At 38.0% G+C, this 22,318-nt stretch overlaps 1 protein-coding gene across 4 annotated transcripts in view; it reads left to right on the top strand.

Moving 5' to 3' along the window:
• Positions 1 to 22,318, top strand: part of SLC2A9 (solute carrier family 2 member 9) — a 98,466-nt gene that overhangs the window by 9,958 nt on the left and 66,190 nt on the right. For 3 of the 4 annotated variants that reach the window (XM_085545740.1, XM_085545738.1, XM_085545741.1), the window contains 4 exons: positions 2,617 to 2,715; positions 7,196 to 7,356; positions 12,701 to 12,825; positions 14,941 to 15,086. In XM_085545740.1, coding sequence (XP_085401866.1) covers positions 2,617 to 2,715; positions 7,196 to 7,356; positions 12,701 to 12,825; positions 14,941 to 15,086 — 531 coding nt within the window. Of the gene's footprint in view, positions 1 to 809; positions 829 to 2,616; positions 2,716 to 7,195; positions 7,357 to 12,700; positions 12,826 to 14,940; positions 15,087 to 22,318 lie in introns of those variants that run through there. The other variant, XM_085545742.1, reaches the window with a different exon arrangement.

Below are 22,318 nucleotides of genomic sequence, written 5' to 3' on the forward strand. Positions count from 1 at the left end.
CCATCACGATTGACAGATCCTCTAGTATTGACCAACCAAGTGGCTTCTGCCAGATTCTTCTCCCAGTGCTTAAATGTTCCACCACCCATTGCTTTCAACATAGTTTTCAACAACCCATTATATCGTTCAATTTTACCAGAAGCTGGTGCATGGTAGGGAATATGATAAATCCACTCAATGCCATGATCTTTGGCCCAAGTATTTATAAGAGAATTTTTGAAATGTGTCCCATTATCAGATTCAATTCTTTCTGGGGTGCCATGTCGCCACAAGACTTGTTTCTCAAGACCTAATATGGTGTTTCGAGCAGTTGCATGGGGTACTGCGTATGTTTCAAGCCACCCAGTGGTTGCCTCTACCATAGTGAGTACATAACACTTACCACTGCGAGATCGTGGCAAGGTGATATAATCAACCTGCCACGCCTCCCCATATTTATACTTTTGCCATCGCCCTTCCTCCCAGAGAGGTTTCATCCTTCTGGCTTGTTTAATTATGGCACATGTTTCACAATCATGAATAATCTGCGCAATAGCGTCCATGGTTAAGTCCACCCCTCGGTCTCTGGCCCACTTATATGTTGCGTCTCTTCCTTGATGGCCTGAGGTCTCATGAGCCCATCGAGCTAGAAATAATTCACCCTTATTCTGCCAGTCCAAGTCAATTTGAGCCACCTCAATTTTGGCAGCTTCATTACCATCTAGAGACAAGCTGTTGGCCCCGTTGTCCCAGCAGCGAAGCAACCAAGCAAGGATACCTTCATCTTGACGCCGTGTGAACTCCTTTCTTGAGCCTTGGATTTCAGTCAGCTTCAGAGGTCGACAATAGGTGATTTCCTCCTCATCATCAGTCTCTTCTTCATGCCTCTTGGTTTTTGCCTTTGCTTTTTTCGGTACTGCTCCATGCCCGGCACCTGGGTCTTCTGCTGCCCCCCCCTGTGCTTCTCCTTCTTTTCGTTCTAGACGCGTGGACACCCGTTTCCATTTCTTGCCTTCCACAGGGGCAACTGATATTGCTACTGATGCCTCCTGTGACTGATCAGAATTAACTTGGGCTTGAATCTCAGATCGGAAACTCTCTCTCTCCAGAATAGTATGATACAAAGCACGGTATGCATAAGCCAAACCCCACATAAGGTTTACCTCCTTAGATCTCTGACCCAAATACTCACTTAATTTCTTAGGGTCCCTTAGGTGTTCAAGAGTGAAATCCCATGACACTGCGGGTCCCCATGCTTCTAAGACTTTTCCTAAACCTTTCCATATTCCCTGCCAGTCATCATTCTCTGGTTCTGGAGGAGACTTCCGCATAGAACGAATGCATAGGAACATATATGCATGCATTGATAGTGATAACATGAATGCAAGTATGAACCCTATCTCAGTTATTGAAAAGCGTGTGGAAATCTGAGAGTACAACCTAAATAAAAAGGGTTTTTTTAGCCTGTACAATGAATTAAACATGGTGGTGTTTGTAAAATTGCCTGTTCCATCTGGGATGCAAGTATTTGTAAAATTGCCTGTTCCATCTGGGATGCAAGTGTTAGTAAGATTCACAATTCCATCTGAGGTGTAGATGCCAGAATTCTGACCATACCACATCTCGTAAAAGTACCAGGCAGGTGTCTCCATCAGTATCCACCTTATTAGGCTATATATCTGCACAATTCCACAACACCAAATTATGGTGTTAATAGTTGACCAATACTTTAAGAAGATCATAATTGCTTTCAATCCCTTAAACAGAGCAACTGGGATGAAGAGTGGATTCATAGCTGGCAGACTCTGTAAAAGTCAGAGCTAGCTAGCTTTGCTCTAAGGGAGAAAGAAATCCCTTTGTTTTCTACACAAAAGTTAGATAGCAATGCTGAGAATGTGCAGCAGCCCTTAATGTTGACAATTTGTCTGGTATTTCAAGGTCACGTTCTCCGTGAGCAGCTACGGAAAGATAACACTCCGAACACTCCCGTAACGAAGCTCTTTAAGAGCAAAGAGAGAGTTGTTCTAAAAGCTAAAAAGCTCTATGCCCGCATTCTCCACCAAAAAATCTGTCACGGGTTACTTAGATTTACCTATGCCCGTGACAGGGGAAGCCACCCCACGCCCCCCCCCCGGGGCCCGGAAAGGAGGGGGAAAAGGGGAGTGGGATAAAACAGTGACAATCTAAGGAGGAAAAACTTATTTTACTAAATATGATATCGAAATACAAGATAACACAATATAATATAATTAAGGCTAACAAAATCGAACGAAACAGAGAGAGAGAGTCTCCGAAAACCGAGAGGCCTACTGTGAACTCTAGGCGACACGGCTGGAACGCTTCCCACTCTCCGAGAAGTTCGAGAGAAGAAGGAGGGTACTCCAGCCTGGGAACGAGATTATATAGAGTCCTGGTCCCGTGACTTATTGTTACTCCTGTTGTTCTCTGGGATATGTAGTCTTCTTCTGTGGACTGCACATTCAACAGAAGTATCCATACTTGACATGATGTTATGATGTGGAATACTGATAGCAAAATTACAAAATTACAAAACCATGACAACAAGCAGTGTTTAAAACTGTAGCTTTTCTATTTAAAGTATACTAACAGTGGCTACATCTTTTCCTTGTTTTTCAGAATTGGTCTGGAAGTCTAATTGTAGCGTCTTTAACTGGTGCTTTTGGGTCGTCTTTTCTTTACGGTTACAATCTCTCTGTGGTGAACGCACCTGCAGCGGTAAGTTACTGAGACAACTGGAATTAAGTACCAGTGGAGGGCAGCATCGTCTATGTAGAGTGCTATCTCCAGCATCCTGCCCTTGTCATCCCGCTGATACGGTGGAAGAAGTTAAATCTTCTATGTTAACCTTTCTGTGTTTGAACAACTGTTTCTGATATCTTTGAGGTTTTCAGCTAAGTTCAGTATTGGTCAGGAAAACAAATGCTGCTATGAAGATGAGGGGTTGTCCAGGGTTTCTTTTACAAGAAACTTCCTAAAGCACAGAGTAATGCTAAATCTTCTTGCACAGTTTTGTGTGATAAAGCACGTTTAATGGCCTCTCTTTCTATCTAGTGAATATCTGGTAGCTGTAGGTGCATATTCAGTGACTTTCTTCATTCATTTCTGGAGAATGACACATTTCATTCCCACAGTTCTGATACTATAAATGCCTCTTGTTGCCTCTTATATAACGGGCCTCCTCTTACGCATCTTGTGGTGAGGATTTCTTTTGTTCTGATTTTGAAGCTGCTGTGTCGACAGTTTGTTGCAATGCATGGAGTGTGTCTGATTAGAAGAGCATTGTAAAATCAGTGTATAGTATTTGAGGGATTTCATTAAAATATCAGCTATTGCATGGAAATCTGAATGCTTTGTTTTCACACTGGTGGTCTACAGAGATGCTTAAATCAATCAAGTATCACATTAAGCAATTCAATACAGTTGCAAGAAAGACTTTTTTTAAATAGGTAACTGGTCATTTTTTTCAGTTGTTGATACTCCATTTAAAAAAAGTCCCTTTCCAAAGTTTAGCTCCTTCTTTAATGGAAACCTGTTATTAGAATATGTGGCTTAGCTTCACCTGAGCAGCTCAGTCTAATGAATGATGGATACAATAGTCATGCAAATAATGGAAGGGGAAATTCTGAAATTCACATTTTGCATTCATATTGTATCTGGTAAAGTGACGATGTGGAGGATTATAAATTGACTCACCCTGTAGGAAGCTTTTGTTGTTCCCTTGACAGCTTCTGGGAATTTTCCTGAAGCTCCTGGTACCATTTGTACCAATAACACCGGTTTAGACAGATTGGATGTTTATTCTAGTATGGCATGTCTGTCCATCACCTCACCCTGCAATCTTCAGGAGATAAGTATGGCTTAGACAGAATCAGCAGGGAGCTGAAATTCTGTGAACAATGGTATTGATTGTAGTGGTGATAGGCATCTTTCCTGCACTGAGTCAGTGCTGTCAGAGGAGCGGTGAGAATTGTCTGGCTTCTAAACTTTTAAGTGTCGTAAGAAAAATGGACCATCTGATAATCAAAACTCTCCTGCCACGTTCTGTAGGGGTAAAAGACAAAAAGGATGATCAGAAATGCTGTTTGCCAGTGCTCAGATTGCTAGATTTGAGCCATGTTATTGATTATAGTGGTGATCAGACAGGAATGAAGATAGGGAGACTGGAGTTGCAACTATACCAATGCTAAATTCCAAGTATAATGGATAGTAGTATTTCCAGGATTGTCTATTTTTGCTCAAAATTATTATTTGTGGCTATTGGACAGAATGTTGACACCATGTTTGTGGAGCTGGTCAAGCTGATGACAGGTGTGGGTGACATCTGTCTTTTTCCAGAGTGTTGTTGCAGTATTTGAGAACTTAGTATCTTCCTTATTTGTGTTAAACTATACAGTAGCTAGGGCTCAGGAATAGTCCTGTTTATACACACACACACAAAGAGAGCACATAGTTGCATGGTTCAAGAGCAGAATACTACGAAGTGTGGCTCCTGGTCCTCTCTGTAACTCCCAGTTCAAGCTGTGTTATCCATTTGCCTTGGACAGGCCACATTCTTATTCCTATCCTGCACTGGCCAGGCTGAACAGAGGAGTCTGGGATCTGATCGTAGCCGTGGTGAGGAGGAACGAGCTGTAACAATGTTGTGATTCCTGCAGCACAAGAATTGGAACCTTTGTTCCATATGTCTTCACCTGTGTGGCTGTGTGTCATCACATGAGGTGAAGCTGGGAATAATGTGAGGTGATTGAGGGGAGTGGCTTTTACCTGTAAATAAATAGTGCTCATACAAGAGGTTATAGTAGGAGTGCATTAACCCCTAAAAGTTGTAAGCTGAGTTTAATTTATAAACTTGCTAAGACAAGTAACATGATTTGGTCATGTGCCGTGTTAATACCTTCCCATGTAGTGTCAGTGGAAATCTAGGCAAAAGAAATGTGATGGCATGTTTATCTCTTATTCTTAAATGTTGTAGTTCATACTTTATTTTCTTGAATATTTACACTTATCTAATGTCTCATTATGAATAAGAAAGCAGTGCTGAGAAAATTAGGAATGACAAGGGGAAAAAATTTACATACTATTTTTAGTTATTAGTATTAGCAAGAAATGCTAATAGTGTTCTAAAATGCTTTCTCTTAGTATTCATTACTATCAGAACTGAATCTCAAATAAACTAGAAATCAAAATCTAAATATAACCTGAGTATGATATTAGATGTAGGATTTATTACTTGATTTAGTGGTGGATTTATTTGGATATTCACTATGAAATTGAGTTCACTGCAAAGTTAACCATGTTCAGTTGGACAGGTCCCTTCCAACACAAGCCATTCTATGGTTCTGTGACCAGTTGTTTTCACAGAATCATAGAATCACAGAACTGAAGAGTTTGGAAACGATCTCAAGAGATGGAGTTCAACTCCCCTACCAAAGCAGGTAACCCCCTTGCCGAAGCAGGTTTCAATTCAATCTATTTTTCCCCTGAAACTATGCTAAAGAAATTGCTTGAAGCCAGTCATTTTTACAATACTACACCTTGATAGAAAAGACAAGTGAAGTAGCATTTCATTTTGTGCAAATCTGAGCTCTGCATTTTAGGACTGAAATACAAAACATTGATGATAAGTATTATTTCATAGTAAGCACAATGTAGGCTTTGACCAGTAGGATTCTTATTTGTATAGCTTCTAAAGTATCTTTAATTCTTTTCCTTGTTGAGTTTCATAATTAAATGTAAATCAAAATGGGCTACCGATGTAGTAGAAGTTCCAGATCAGAAATTTCTTCATAACTCATCTTTATCCCTGGTTTTACATTATAACTTGTTTTTAAAGTGGCTTTCGTGCAGTGTAATAGACACCTGTCCACTAAGTGTGATGGCAGAAGGCAAATTTCGTGTGTTACATTCAGCTGAAAGATTTTTTGATTATGTCAGAAAATTTGTTTTTCTAGGAGCCTACCAATACCACATATCTACATACTCAGCTGAGTCAAATGTATTCTTTATCTCTATTTCTCTCCCTGTTATTATAGTTTTTATATGGGAATATGATTTGGGAAAATGTCCTGTTGCTGGAGGTAGGGATCTGCTGCTTTTTTCCCTCTTGGCAGCCCCAGGAAGACAGGTTTTGGACAGGCTATTCATCACGGGCACTGGGACTGAGGTGGGCATGTTGAACCCAGTGTTTCACTACCCCAAACAGACTGATATCCTTTAGAGTCATTGCCTACAAACATCCTAATCTTCTGTATCTTTTAACAAATATTCAACAGATTTTGAAATCCTCCATGAAAGGTTGCTATTCTCTGTAGTAGCTTATCAATTAGAGTATTTTCTGCGTGTGTGCATTCACACAGGCTTCCGGAAGAAGCACATACAGCTTTTGGAGCTGTACCATGGAAAACAAGCTGAACTCTTTGCTTGATGTCAGTCATGTTGCTCTCTGGCAGGTATCAGTTGTGATTCCCACCCTCCTTATACCTGCATTTCTGCCTGTTTACCAGACTCTTCAAGATATTTTCACCTCTACCTGTCCCCTCCCTTCCTCACTCCCTTCTTCCTTATTTTTTTTTCCCAAGGTTATTGTCATGACAGACCCATGAGAAAGCAATAAAACTATTTGCTCTTAGCATAAGATTGTTTCATGATCGGTGACTCAACAAAATAAACTGTAGTTACCACTACTGAAACATTTATAATTATTCTTTACTTTTATTTATTTATATATTTATTTTTAAAGAAGTCATGACTGATGATAGACAGTGCAGTTTCATTTAGCTTGTCTTATTCTAGTATGTGATGCCGCACTTGCTTGAGGTTAAGGGTATATCTGTGAGCTATCAGTGGAGCTCAGCTGATGTGCGGAAATGTGCCAAGTGTTCTGTTGTTAATTCTGTACTGGCAACTTAAATCATAGCACACTGTCTTTAGTGAAGTTTTTCTTTTATATATCTCTCCTCTATTCGGGTCTGCTAATGTTTTCTTTCCATAGTGCTCTTAAAAGTATGTATGCTTTGACTGGTTGAGTTAGTCTGTAGTACAGTTGCATTTATAGGTGGGTCCCTATTTTTTGGAGGAGGAAGACAGAAATGGAAAAGTGGTTCCTGCATGCAAGTTGCTGTTTATTCATCCAGTTCTTGTAAGCTGCATATTTAAAGAGGAATTTTTATATGTATAATTATGTATTTTCTTTCAGTATATCAAGAAGTTTTACAATGAAACTTGGGAACGAAGATATGGCTTCTCAATGGATGAAAGCACCCTGACTCTCCTCTGGTCTATAACTGTTTCCATCTTTGCCATTGGTGGTCTTGTGGGTGCTATTATCGTTACACCAATTGTGAAGTTCTTTGGAAGGTAAGTGCATTGGAAAACTACTGATTTCTAAAGCAGTTCCTTACATAGCTTATCTAGAGATATTCACTTGTATTTTATTTTTTTTTAAACCCTGTTCATGTCTATCAGAATGCAAAGTAAAATATCATTGAGTTATGAAATCTCATTTCTAAGAGTTGTGAATTTCAAAGAATAAAATTAATACCTTTTCATCTGGCCATACTGTGCTTTGAGTCAGTAGAAGTAATTTGCTCAGAACTGGCATCATGTTGAGGTGTCAAAAATGTTGAATAAACAAGTGTGCAAAAGGTAAAAAAAAACCCACCAAAATATTTCCTATTTTGGAAAAGATTGACAGATTCTTGTCCCACAAGTCTCCTGTGTATCTTAAAGCTATACAAAAAAAACATGTTTCATTTATGTCTCAAGAACTTTTGTTATCATAGAGTGACAAAAATTTGCCCTTTTATTTTTATCCATGTGTCAACTTAAAATATGGTTTGAAGAAATAGACTACAGTGAAGTTTTTGTTTCTTCTTCCACTTTCTTGGTGACACATTCACCACTGTGTTCAATATAGTATTTGATCAAAACTTGACCATAAAAAAATATTAATATTTTACAAATATTTGTGCTAGTGTGCTTTGCATTTTTGCAGTAGGTAACAGCTAGATATTTCTCTTACATGCCATCTTCTAAAGAGTTCTAAAATTGATAAGTAATTTCTCTATATTTGGAAGGAGCTGGATTAAAAAAAACCCCTATAACATGCATCTTAACTACTAATTTGACTTCTCCTTAATTATGAAATCTCAATTAATTAATTCTCAAATAAGAAGTTACAAATTATAAATGATTAAAAATCATTTTATAATCTCTGCTTGATTGAATCACCAAAGAAATTCATCCAAGAGGCTCAAATATAAGTCTCCATTTTCACCGTTCTTACTTGTATTAACATTTTCTCTGTTTCCGTCACATACTTTGCATGGTACTCAGAGCCTGTATATTATCTCTCAACCCCCCTGCTCTCGAATCCTCTGCTTAGATTTTTTTTTGATTGTCTCTACATTTTGTCCCACCTCTTCTACATACTTTCGTTTCTTTTTACCCCAAACACTGCAATTTCACATATTTCCATTTTGTGCTCACAAGAAGCCTTATATACTCTACCTTGTAAATCTCTTACACACTTTTCATTAACATATTTTGTCTTGTCAGTTCACAATTTGATTTTGTGTTCTTTTTTCATTGCCACTTATCTTTTTCTGAATGTTTGTTTACAATTTCTACTGCTTATCCATCAGTTTGCCTTTTAACACGCTTATTGAATATATGAATGTCTCCTTGAGTCAGATTGTTTAATTTCTGGAATTGCCACTAAATTGTCTCTACTTTAATGAATTAAGTAAGAAATGAATTAAGTAAGAAATGAATTCATAGAAGATTTGTTTTTTAATGAAGAGTAGAACAAGTTTGTGTGAAAGTTTGTTGAGGTGGTGGCTGCTGCCAATCATAAGCACACCTCTTAGATGAAAGCATACTGTATTTCCAGGGTAGAGTCTTAAATCTTGGGAAGCTCTATCCCTGTTTATGATGTTTATCTCTGTTTAATCATGAAAACAGTGCTCTCACAGAGTACTTGACTGGAGATTGGAAGGAAGTGTATCTCTCAGAGAGATTGGATATAGGCGGCACATCAACTTGGTAGTTCTTGAGTTTGCTGTTCTTATTGCAGTGTGTTTGTCTGGTTTAGGAAGCCAGACTGACATATCACTACAGTAATTGAAGAGCACATTGTGAAGTGTTGACACAACAATAAAATACTTGCATTGTTAAATGGTTCAAGTGTAGGTTGGGGAATTGTGTGTATGATGGAAGTCTGCTCAATTTAAACTGACACCGAATAATGTACTAAGGAGATCAAAAACATTAGTCAGAAATAAGCGAGACTTTGAAAAGAGCATTCCTGCCTCACATAGCTGTAAGATTAATGACATAATTTTCAGAATACTGGATTTCTAAGCGCTGCTATATTTCAAGAGAGTTTCAGGGCAAGGTTTTCAAAGGGCCTTCATTCACATAGCGAGAGGTCCTATGTTCAAGCAAAGCAATTAAAGTAATTTATCTAGATTATCTCAGTAACCAAAACAGTGATCAGTATTCATTCTGTTACTGGCATTGATTGTTATTTAAATACCTAGTTTTCTTGCTGTTCTTTTTATTTAACTTATGTCTGCCCCCAAGATGAGCTTCTAGAACATGTATTGCTAATGAATTTTGAGACAGAGATTATTTTTTGAGGACACTTCAATCATTTTTCTAGTTGTGAGTTTCATGCAAAAAGTTTATTAATTCAAATAAAAACAGCATAATTAATTTTTGCAACTGTGGAGTTCATGTAGTTAGTTGGATTTTGATCTGGCTTCTGGATTTTTCCATTACCATGAGGGTAAATGACAATTTTGAAATCACAAGAGAGATGCAATTTTGGAAAAAGCCAAATTCTGATGAGTAGATTCTCAAGTCTTTTTCAGTGTACATACCATAAAATCATAGAATGGCCTGGGTTGAAAAGGGCCACAGTGATCATCTAGTTTCAACCCTCCTGCTATCTGCAGGGTTGCCAATATATATAAAGTAATCTGATGAGAACATGGCTCATCTTTTGTTAATGTTTCCAACTGAGTATAAAATTTGAAATTACATTTCTACAGCAGAACAGATATCTAATCATAAGAGAGAACCAATTTTTGGTACTAGGTTGTAAAACATATTGTTTCTCTTAGAATATAGCTGCTGGTGGAAAAAAATGCTAAGACAACCAAATGATTTTGATTGCATCTTCCTTTTCTAATCTTTTATTTCTTTGCACTGGAAAAAGTTCTGAACTATTTGAACAGAAAAGGGAATAAAGGCGTTTAAATTTAAATGAATGCCTGTCTAGTATTTGTAGTGCTATGTGTACCACAGAGTTTGTCATGAATTATGTCATAAATTATATTTAAAAGCCCCAAATCTTTTTTTGTCTCAGTTGGGTCCTCTTAACACAAAAAGTGACTGTTTGCATGCCTGTATGTCAGGATAGTGCAGTACATGGCGTAAGTCAGTCCAGGTTTCCTTTCCTAAATCTGACACTGCTTTATAAGTTAGATTTAGACTGAGTTCAGTTTGCTCCCTATTTGCCTGCTTACCTATTTACAAAAATAGGGGTACTAAGACCTTCAGCAAGACTGAAATGAAATGTGCTATGTGCTATAGCTTGGTGGGCTATTTACACTAAGTTTCATGTACCATTTAAGAATTGCTTCATGTTTTTGGCTTGGGATGCAAAATGTATGATTAGGTTGACCAATGAAACAGTATGTTTCTTTTCTTACCATTAGTTAGCATGAAGTTTGTGCACTTACGCTTTATAAATGTTGTGAGCATCAGATTGACTGGAGTTTCCCAAAGGGAAGTGTCTGCTACAGTGTTCTATGAAGTGTGGTATCATTATATTGCTTATATTAGAGTTATGCGAGCAATATAAACAAGGCTTTTGATGTGTTCCTTTCTTCTGTGCCTTGTTTCTGGGATAATACAGTTCTAAAAGAAAAAAATTATGGGAAAGTTGGAAAAGTAATTTAAATACAAGTATTCATAATACTTCCTTTTAAAAACATATTAATCTATTGTAACCAGCTGGGTGATTGGTTCATTGGAGGAGATGATTCTGTTTGTTGGCTATGTGTTGAACTCAAGATGAATATGAAGCTCTGTGTCACTTTTTTTCTTTTTTTACATTGGAAAAGAAAGGGAAGATAGCTTTCTGGTCATTTTTGTTATTTTACATGGAAATCACAATATGTGGAGGCTGCAAATCCCTTGAAGATACTTAAAAATTTAATACTACTTCAGCTCTTCATTAAAATTGGTGTACTGTCAGCCTACGTAATTTACTATGAAAGTCAATGGATTTCTCATAATTAACATAATCAGTGATGTTCTCCTCCATGTTCATTTTGTTGCCAAATCAGTTGTCTCCTATAAATTGCTGTGGATGGGACTGTAGGTTTCAATATTGAACTATAATTCAAGAGCAAAACAAAACTGCTCTTAATTAAGTGACTGCAAAACCTGGCAAAGACAGAGCTCTGTTGCTTTACCGCATAGAAACATAGTCTGAGATGGAAGAGACCTTTAAAGGTCACCTAGTCCAACTCCTCTGCAATAAACAGGGACACCTACAGCTCCATCCAATTGCTCAGTAGTTTGTCCAGCCTGAGCCTGAAGGTCTCCAGGGACAGGATTCCCACCACCTCTCTGGGCAAGCTGTGCCAGTAACTCACCACCCTGATTGTGATAATCTTCTTCCTCATATCCAGTCTAAATCTCCTCTCTTTTAGTTTGAAACCACTTCCCCTTGTCCTACTACAACAGATTCCGCTAAACAGCCTGTCCCCTTCTTTCTTGTATCTCCCCCTTATAGACACTGAGAGGCCACTCTACCACATATGATTCTGCTTGGGAATTTTAAGATTATCAGTCACTTGTAGGTTTGAACCTGGCCCTGCCAAGCTGTAATTTAGCAAAAAAGCTACTTAAATCCATACCAGTCAGGAGGAAACAGGATGTGTATAAGATAGCAGTGATTCTCTGAGCTGGGGAAGGCTTTCTTATTTCATTTTTCAATTGAGGATATTTACAGCAGAGCTACTGACCTTATATATACTGACCTTATAACCAGGCTTCTTCCACAAGTTCAGAAAGAGACCTTACATGTCAGTGCTCACATCTGACTATCTGAGGCCTAGGAAATGCTACCTAGAATTTCTTTCATGAAGTGTTTTGTTCTGCAGAAGTTATGAGACTCATGAGTCACTGCTGAATGAATGAGTCCTCAAATCTGAGTAGTAGTGATTTTCCTCATTTTCCTGTGTTTTTAGTGTCATAGGTATATAAGTCTGAAAGTTCTCAAAATGGCAAAACCTATAGGTAAAATAAAAACACAGTTAATTTAGCTTATTGCAATTGGAAGTATATTCACTGGTTCCTACACAGATAGAAATCCAGTTTATTTCTGCACATATAGAGAATCTCAAGCATGGCTCTTGTGTTCTTAGGGTGTGTACCTTTGAAGTACAGCTCTCTTGTTGACCATGATATTGTTTATGTTAAAGCTATGGTATAGATTTGGATCTATATACATTTACATATAATATTGTGCTTTGGAACTCTACGCAGTGTGTACAAAGCACCATTCGTTAGGCCCTTTTTGGATTTACTTGTAGCTATTTAAGTGTGATAGCCTAGTGTACGTGGAATGTGACAAGATCTGTCTGTTCTGGTGCTGATGCTTACACGAAGTATCTTCTCTTCTTAGGAAATGTACGCTGTTGCTCAACAATGTCTTTGCAGTGGCAGCTGCAATACTGATGTCACTCTCTCAGGTGGCAGGATCATTTGAAATGCTCATACTGGGCCGCATTATAATGGGAGTTGATGCAGGTAAGCTTTTATCAAGCTGTACCTAACTGTAATGCCTGTGCCACATATAAACTTTCTCACCTTCATCAGTTAGATCTCTCTTTACATTAAAGAGGCATTCTGGGGACTAGACACACAGGGACAAAACAGCGTAGAGCAAGGGTTGAAGTATCTGGCATTCAGTGAAGACACTGTAATTGCCACTAGCTGCTGATGTCCATCTTGATTGTTTCTTCCCCTTTCCTCCCTCAACCCCCACAGTGTAAGCAATGAAAATCCTTTTGCTGTGAGGATGTAGCCTATTTATTAAAGCTTCTTGCTCCCATGTGTTTGGAAGCTATCGGATCTGATTCTAGTAGCAGTAAGTGTAAGAAGGAGGCTTGGACATTGTCAGTCACTCCTAGCAATGTTGTTTTCTCAGTATAAAAGTGGCTCATAGAAGCTCCTCTGCCCTAGAATAGTCCTGCGGCTGACAATGAAGATCTCAGCAATGTTACAGGTTGCTAAATGGTTGAATGTTTGCCTGATGCAGAGGCAGATATGATGAACTGATTAGATTCATCTTGATTCAAAGATTCTAAGATGGTTTTTGTTACTTGTAGTTCATTTCACGCCCGGATTCTAGCGTTAAGCCTCCGCGAATCCAACCTGGTCCAGCTGGGGCCCATTTAACTACACGTTCACAATGGTGAATAGCTAAATGGTGTTTTATTATGCTTGTTAGCGGTTTAAATAAGCCTCTATCTACTTCGTCTACACCCCTTCTACATATGCATAACCGAGCAGGGGAGGGCCTATTGCGTTACATCCCGAGTGTTTGTGCACGCCTCATACAACATCTCCCCCTCCCCATGCTTAACAAAACCACGCCCCGTTACAACACAAGCGCCGATCATAATCCTAATATATAAAAAATCCTAATATATAAAAGTGTTAGTCCTTATATAATTTAAACTTTGTCACAGATTATCTATAAAGTGAGGTATACAGGTTGCAAAGCATGCAGAGATAAGTGGTGCAGTGTCTAACAGTGTTAGTGGTGTTCTAATCAGTATGTCCAAGGCATCTTTGGTTATATTATACAGTTCATCCTTCTACTCAAAGCTTCTGGTATATCCGTTGGAACTCCATTCTCTCATTAAACACTCTTGCCATCATACGTTGTAAGCAACCCTTCAAAGTCCTTGCACCTGTGCACCTTGAGCCAGCAGCAGGAAATCTATTGCAGCTCTATTCTGTAAAACAGCATGCCTGAAAGAAAAGTACTCAGCATTTGATTAGTTTTCCATTTCTCCCAGACCGCCCTTTTGGGTGATTACTGCATCAGGTTTTATTTTCTCGACGGGACCCATAAAATTTTTCCTGATTCTCTATCCTTTACTGCGGCATAACCTCTTCGTTCAAAATGATTGATTGCATAATGTGCTGCGTCAATAGGCTTTATCCTATCTGTATAATTACATGAACCTAGGCAACGAAAGTGTTTTTGCTTTTGTATCGTTAAACCTCAGTTCTAGTAAAATTTGGCTATGCTGTCCATAAGCACAAACTACGGTTCTTTAAATGTGGATGTGTGTTTCACTTACAATGTGCAACTTATGGGTAATATTGATGCTAGCTGTTGACTTTTGTCTCAGATTACCAGCATGTGGTTGAACGTTTGGAACAATTTCAGTATAAGACAGTATACATAACCAGGGTCATGCATTTGTTTTCTCCTGGTTTTGAGCAGCATGCTCACCCTTGTTTTATGCCTGCTATTAAAAGTGATTTGCAGTGGTAAACCTGTATTGAGAGAAACATCTACTGATGCTTTTTATGGTAAAAATGCATTGTATGCCACTGTTTGCTCTCCCTGGTCCTGGTGTTTTTTTCTTCCTTACCTACACAAGTGTTAAACTGGAATTTCCTTCCTTTGTGATGAACAAATTGAAAATATAAAATCTACTTGTGATTCTCATTCTTCAGAAATCTTTGCTGCTTCTTTTCAAATACTGGCCTGTAGAGATAATCATTCCCGTGGCTATGAAATGGTATGAGAGAAGTTAGACTCCTTTCCATATATGTTCATTTTGTACTTTGTATATTGAAAAGGTGGTATGACAATTTATGTTTTTTCTCCTCCTTCCTTTGTAGGCATTTCCTTGAGTGCTCTTCCCATGTATCTGAGTGAAATATCTCCTAAGGAAATTCGTGGTTCCTTGGGTCAGGTTACAGCAATTTTCATCTGTGTCGGTGTTTTCATGGGGCAAGTCTTGGGGCTGCCAGAGATATTTGGGACAGTAAGTATTCAGTAGACTTCTTATCTCCAAGTATCTTCTATGTCTTTTAAAAGTGCGTGCATAACTGAGTAGGTAAGGCAAGTAATTTTAACAGCTTGTATGTACATATGCATGTTTTCCCATCCTCTTACTTGATATACATTTATTCATGCTGATTTCTGGTTTCTCTGAATATCATGTAAATGCTTGGGAGTTTTTTGCATATTTGATTTACAGTTCTTCAAAGTAATAACCGAAACTATTTGATTAGAAGTTGTACATGAACCTGAGCCTTGTGCAGTGATTACAGCACTTCTTTAACTCACCCATACTTTGGAAACAAAGAATTAACATATACTCTTAAGTTAAGAGGATATCCTGTTACGAAAGATAGTCTTGTTCCCAAAGGCTGAAATTAACTTAGTGGCCACTGGATGTCGGCATTACTCTGAAAAACAAAGTCAAGATTTATTCAGGGTGGCACTTGGAAATACTTTTGAACCAGAGATGAGTTTTCAAGACAAGGTGGAGGAAATGTCTGCAGCAATACACTTAAAACAAAACCTGAACAAAGAACCCCTTCTGACAGCCTGCAAATGTAGTAAATAGTTTAAAAGTGAGGAAAGTTTTTCCTCCCACCTCCATTCAAATTCAGCTCCTCTGTAAATACACCATAGCATCGTCCCTGACTATTTTCTTTTTTTTTTTCTTTTTTTTTGGTTCTGATCAGTTCTCCTATTCTGTCCTTGGAATCATTTATCTTGTTGAGCTTTCCTGAAGGTGAATGTATTGATTCAAGTTACCTTTTAGTTTAAGTACAGATTGTTTACCTCTCTGATCCTTTAAGGCAGCAGATCTTAGGTAAGAATTTAAAGTGGCTTTCACGTCACTGCCTGCCTTCTACAATGTCCCTCTTCTTGCCTTGAAAGCCAGAGTTATACAAAAGAGTGTATTAAATGTCAAGAAGCTGGTTCAGCTGCTTACTTTAAGCTCCTAAGTGGTAAATTTTATTTAAAAATTAATCAAACAAACAAAATATTAATGCACTTTTAAAGATAAGGTGTTGCATGAAAATCTGTACTCCTTGCTAGATCTTCAGGATATCTCTCAATTTTTTTCCCTTCCAAATTAAGAAGATTGCAATTCTGCTTCTGCAAACTGATTCAGTATACTGTTAGTTAATACTACATCATTGAAGTTAACAATTAGTTTATATAAGAGGAGATACACTTTATCATTAAAATTACTCCTTTTCAAGATGAGTGACATCAGTCTGTGAAAGGAGCAAAGTTTTGGCTTGTTTGAATTAGTGTTGTTCCAATGAAATTATGTCAGTTACCTTGATTTATCTAGTTGGGTATGTGGGTGTATTTTCCTGTTAATACATTAATAAAATTTAGTACAGAGGGAGGAAACCTTGAGCTGTTTGAAATTTCCCAGTACAGTCTTACCTAACTTTGAAGGCTAACTTTCTGTTGGTTTCAGTCAAGCCAGGATTTTGTTCCATAGCTTTGTGTGATGTTCCCCTTGATATCAGTAAGAGTTCTGCAAAAGTTACAAGCAATTGCCAGACATTCCTGTTGAAGGTGGAAGGGATCAAATATGGTGTCGTCCTTCGGGATTCTTTAGGTCTTGCAATGCTTTCCTCCTCTTCTCCATGAAAATTGCTCTCAAACTTCTGTCACTGTATTTAATTATATTTAAAAGTGCATTCAAAATGTTTGTTGGCTGCTTTCTAGGTATCAACTTCGTGCTGATTAATATTATGGCTTCTCATCAGTAATGATGTGAATGCTTATGGAGTTGTTTCCAGATCTCTAAATATTTTTCTCCTCTTTCTCTTGTTGGAGAAATCTTATACATTTGAAGCAAAAACAGTATTTTAGATCCACAGACACTGTATTTCAGAGATAGCTACATGTTCACAATGTCTTCTTAATGATTTCAGTTGTTGCTGTAAAGCAAATCCTTCCTTCCCTCAGAATTCTGAAATGATTTTCATTACAACTTAGGCCAAGGCTGTAATGTGACATTTTGCAGTATGTAATATATGTATGTTTGCCGTAATTCTGTTTCTGAAATTTATACATTTTTAAAGCAACGAGAGAAGGAAGCTACAATCTGTTGGAACCTGTCATAAGTGATAACTTTGAGTACTACTGCTGACGTTAGTATCAAGAAAAACACCTTCGTTGAGTATGTCTTGCAATGACCTAATTTTTAATGTTGTTTTATAACTTCACAGAAGCTTTTGTTGTTTCTGTGGTTGCTCTGTGATAGGTTGCCTTCTTCCATCAGAACTGATTATAAATAGTGCTAGTTACGAACATTTGTTTTCTGTTGTTGTTTCATAATGACTTCCTTGTGAGGCCTGTCATGTATTGCCTGTAACTTAAGCAAGTATTGAGGTTATTAACTGTAGTATCTAATCTGTGATGCTTTCGAAGAAAGGAAGGACAAAGGCTGATCTGGACATCTTGCTGGAAGAGACTGTTTGGAACAGGAATTGACATGAGGAGGGCTGCAAACATGGCCAACCTTCCCTCTTAAAAGAGGAGAGAGTAAGAACATCGCATGCTTGTCTGAGGAAATAGAGGGAAGGGAGCAGAACTGACTGTCAGTTTAGAGGGAAGAACTAGGGGGGCTTGCTTAATCTTGAAGATAACACTGCTAACAAGAAGTGTTCTCTGTGAAAAACTGCTTGCTGAAATTCAGTGGAATGATGTTTGGAACAGACTCCTGGCTGAAGTAGCTTGAGCAGAAAATTTAACTTTTAAATTGGAGCTTGATGCATTTATCTGGATTATATATGATTGTTGCTTTCAGAAGTCTTATAGAAGTCTCTCTACAGAAAAGGATTTACAAAGGCTTTGGGGCATAGCCTTACAAGCTTTTATTAACAACCTAATTGGTAACTTCCTCACTTACTGAATGCAGCAGTGTTCATTTAAATGTGGAAAAGTGATGAAAATGGCTCAGAAGCTCTATTACTTGAGGCAATTCAGAAAGTGCTAACTGCTCGTTGTGTCAAGTAGGTTAAGCAGCCCCATAGTGATTTTATTTATTTATTTATAAAACTAGTACAGGTGATGCAGGAGGCATGTCCACAGATCCAGACTTAGTGCTGGGGTAAAAGATTCATTCTTTGGCCTTGTTACTGCAGTCCAGCTCTGATCTCTGTTTCTGGTCTGATCTCTGTTTCTGGTCTGATCTCTGTTTCTGGTCTGATCTCTGTTTCTGGTCTGATCTCTGTTTCTAAGCTCATGCAGAAAACGTATGGAGCACTGAAGTTAAAAAGTGAGGAAGTGTTGCCCTGTGCCACACAGTCCATTCTCCTACTTTCTACATAATCATAGAATAGAATCATAGAATTACCAAGGTTGGAAAAGACCTAAATTATCATCCAGTCCAACTGTTCACCTATTACTAATAGCTCCCACTGAACCATGTCCCTCAACACAACATCCAGTCTTCCTTGAACACCCCCAGGGTCGGTGACTCCACCACCTCCCAGGGCAGTCCATTCCAGTGCCTGACCACCCTTTCTGAGAAGTAATACTTCCTAATGTCCAGCTTGAATCTCCCCTGCCGTAGCTTGAAACTGGGAAATTATTCTGTGGTAAAGCTAGCAATCAGAATACAGAGTGCAGCTACAACCATAATACACATGAAAAAACCAGCAAATCATTTGATGCTTATTTAGGACAGTTAGACAGAATTATACATCATTCTCACTATTATGTATGGTCCTCTAGTTAATTAAAGGAGCTACATTCTACTTGGTTTGGTTATTTTATTGGTTTTAACAAGGAATTAGTGCTCTTTAGAACACAGACCACATGTTATTCCCCTTTACTTATCAAACAGCTAAAAAAGTTTTTTAAAATTTTACTCAGGTTCACACACCTGATTTCCAGACTGCACGGACAAAGAACTATGCTAATTGAGAATATATCTGGATGTTTGGCCCCATTCACTTCTTTAGCAACACTTAACAACAGTTGTGTCTATCTTCTGAAGAGGCCACATCTGGACAGTACAAACAAGTAGACTGAGATTCTCCTTGGAGAAATTCCATAATCAATTGCTACAGGGAAGGAAAGCCAATATTTGGAGTTCTTGTAGAGTCATTTGACTGCCTGGTGAACTGAAGCATGGATATCAGAAAAGGCTCTTCACAGGAACTGGCTCCCCAGGGCAGTGGTTGTGGTACCAAGTTGCCAGAGTTCCAGAAGCATCTGAACAACATTCGTAGGCATAGGGTCTGGTTTTGGGTGGTCCCGTGTAGAGGCAGGAGTTGGACTCAATGACCCTTGTGGGTCCCTTCCCCCTTGGGATATTCTATGATTATACTGCAAGTATAGCATACTTGTTTTCATTTGCTAGCATCTCATTTTAGCCTTCTGTAGTCTAGTGCTGTTAAGGAAGCTGTGGCAACTGCAGATGACAACCTGGTGCTGGCCCATAGGAATGGAATCATGTTATCTGCCATAACATGAGTGCTGAATTTCTGCTACTGGCTACAAGATTATTTAATCTAGGACAGTTTTGCTTATATAGCATGTGTAGCTTTCTGCATATTGAAGGAGAAAACAGACATTTACGATAAGCAGAAAGTGTTTCAGGCCTGTCATTTGTTAAAACACTGCCCTTCAGGTGTTTCCTCTTTCTTTCTGTGATTCTGCAATTAAATCAGCCAGAGAATTTTTCTGACAGATTGTTCCCTACAGATCCTTTTCCAGTGCATTGTCAGCTTCAGTTCTGAAAGTTCAAATGTGCACTTATGATCTTGAGGGAATATTCTCTGGCCTAATTCTGGCATATTCCACATATTTCCAGGTATTTCTGTAGTTGTGTTTCTCCTGCATGTAAGTCTGTGTTTCACTCCAAAGCTTTTCCTTGGTGTATTAACATCTTTTAAGTGCTGTAGACTGTAGATTCAGTATCTTTTCCATTTTTGTATGGCTACAAGAAAGCCATGTAAAAGATATATATATGAATTCAGGACAGGTAAAAGTGGAACTGTTGCTGCAATTTCCCCTGTGGGTGCATGGCTCCGGCTGCTGCTCAGATCAGACCAGATGTCTGCTGTAGGTAGGCCAACGGGAAAGTAGATTTTGTTTAATTCAGAAACCCCGTTTTATACATTGTAGGTCTCTCTAGATCATACTTACTTGTCTAGCTTGATGATACTGTTTCATAGTGGGTAAGATGGCATCCTAAAGGCATTGCTTTGCTCATCTCCTAAGGCCTATTAGGGGAATGTCCTACAAGACCCCTTGAAAATTGCATATTTGAAGTGATGGACAGCTGTGTACTTATGAAAGTTTCTGTAGGAAACCAAGTTCTTTCAAAAACACTCCTTCATTTGCACTAAAAAGGAAATGCAATAAATGGCCTTATATGCTTTGTTGATGAAGGCTGTTCTTTGCCTATACTTGTCAAAACTCCACTAAATATTCTTATTTCCTTGTTAGACTCTAAATTCAGGTTCAAGGATTCCTTAAAAGCTGTCTGTATGTCATAAATGAGAAAAGAAAGCAATTCAGAATTGCTCTGGTGGCCCACATCCTGTAGATGGACACCAATGAAAAAATTGTAATATTCTTTTCAAATAGATCTTGCACATTAACACTATAAAACAGTATCAATCAATCAGTCTTCCTCATACTGTTCTGAGCTCTTTTGTTCTATACCTTTATCTTCCGATGAGCCATGACAATAACTATTGTTAAAGATATGTATCTTTCAAGGCTGGAGTGAGAATTTACATATAATTAACATGTAGAATAAAGAATTCGTATAGCAAAAAGAGAGGAGAACTAATGTTAGCGAACTCTTGCAATTCTTTTTTGCATGCTTTTTGCTTACATGGCTTTGTTGCTTACGTTGCAGTGGAAAAGGGTCATACGCTAATGATTTCCAGGGTCCTTCTCTAATTGCCAGCATGTCCTATCTGTGATTTCAATTATCTAGCTGTGTAGAATGGAAAAGTATAACACTTTCATTATGTCTAGTTATATGCTAGAAGTAAATGGAGTAAAGTCCTATTAGAGATTAGTAGTGGTATACCCCAGAGATCAAAGCTAGCATACCCTCGATGTCCCCATAGGACTAGCAGATGTGATGCACAAAACCTAGGAGACCTGCATCCTTCTGGGGCTGCAGCAGGATGCTTCAAGGCAGCTAGAAATTACCGTAGATGTGATTCTTTTTGAATATGTGTGATTCTAAAGTTACAAATGTTCCTGTGAGGTGGCTGTTATGCTTTTCAAATTACGATTTTAAAATAAATTTTAAAACAATTTATCTATTGGAATAATAGAGCCTACGGCAGTTACGTATTTCCTCACTCAATCTTTTTTGATCCTATTATGTGTCTTGTGTTAGGAGACTTAATTAGCCTCACCATTTTTTTACCAAAATGAGTAGTTATTTATAGGGCAATGCAGTGCATCTTCCCTCTTCTACTATATGACTGACAATAATTCAATTATCTTTTTTTAATATTTATATGTATGTGTATATTCTTAGCCTTTCCTGTGTTGAAAGTGTCTTATCACTTTATCAATAAAAATTTTCTAATTAACGAATATTAAACGTAACCAATAATTACATAGGCCACTGACCTGCATACAGTCCAATAGTGCAACAGTCAGCAGGGCTTATTGACATTTTCCATATGCTAGTTTGTTTTCCACTTCTTAACTTGTACAGTATCTTCCTTTTTCGATATTTTAGCCAATAATTCTCAGACATAATAACATTTACTTTATTGTATTTTAATATAGTTTAATCTTGTTTAATTGAAAAACCCTAGTCATGATTTACACACACATACACACACACACAATCATACACATACGCATATATGTTTACCATCACATAATTCTGCAGATTTGCACTTTATTATATCAATCTTTGAGTATGTGGTTGTTGAACTTGCTCCTCTACTTAGCTGCCTTTTGTAAATAGATCAAAGCTGGGTTTTTCCTGTCTCAGCCTAAGCAAATATTCGCAATGTGACAGTTCAAAATTGAAATCATACCATCTTGACATGTTATTTGTACCAGTTCTAAGCAGGTGATGAGTCAAGTCCTCTGTAATTAAAATATTTAATGCTTTTCTAAGTTTTTTGTTAGATAAAATGTGATGGGGTTGTTTTCTTTTCTTTCAGTAATGTCTCTATTCTTCTCCTTAGTGACAACTGAGGCAAAGCACTGAAGTAGCTTCCAAGTCACGCCTAAAATGTC

This window comes from Coturnix japonica, chromosome 4 (assembly GCF_054131305.1).
Source record: "Coturnix japonica strain WE chromosome 4, WE-NBRP24, whole genome shotgun sequence".
Classification (NCBI taxonomy): domain Eukaryota; kingdom Metazoa; phylum Chordata; class Aves; order Galliformes; family Phasianidae; genus Coturnix; species Coturnix japonica.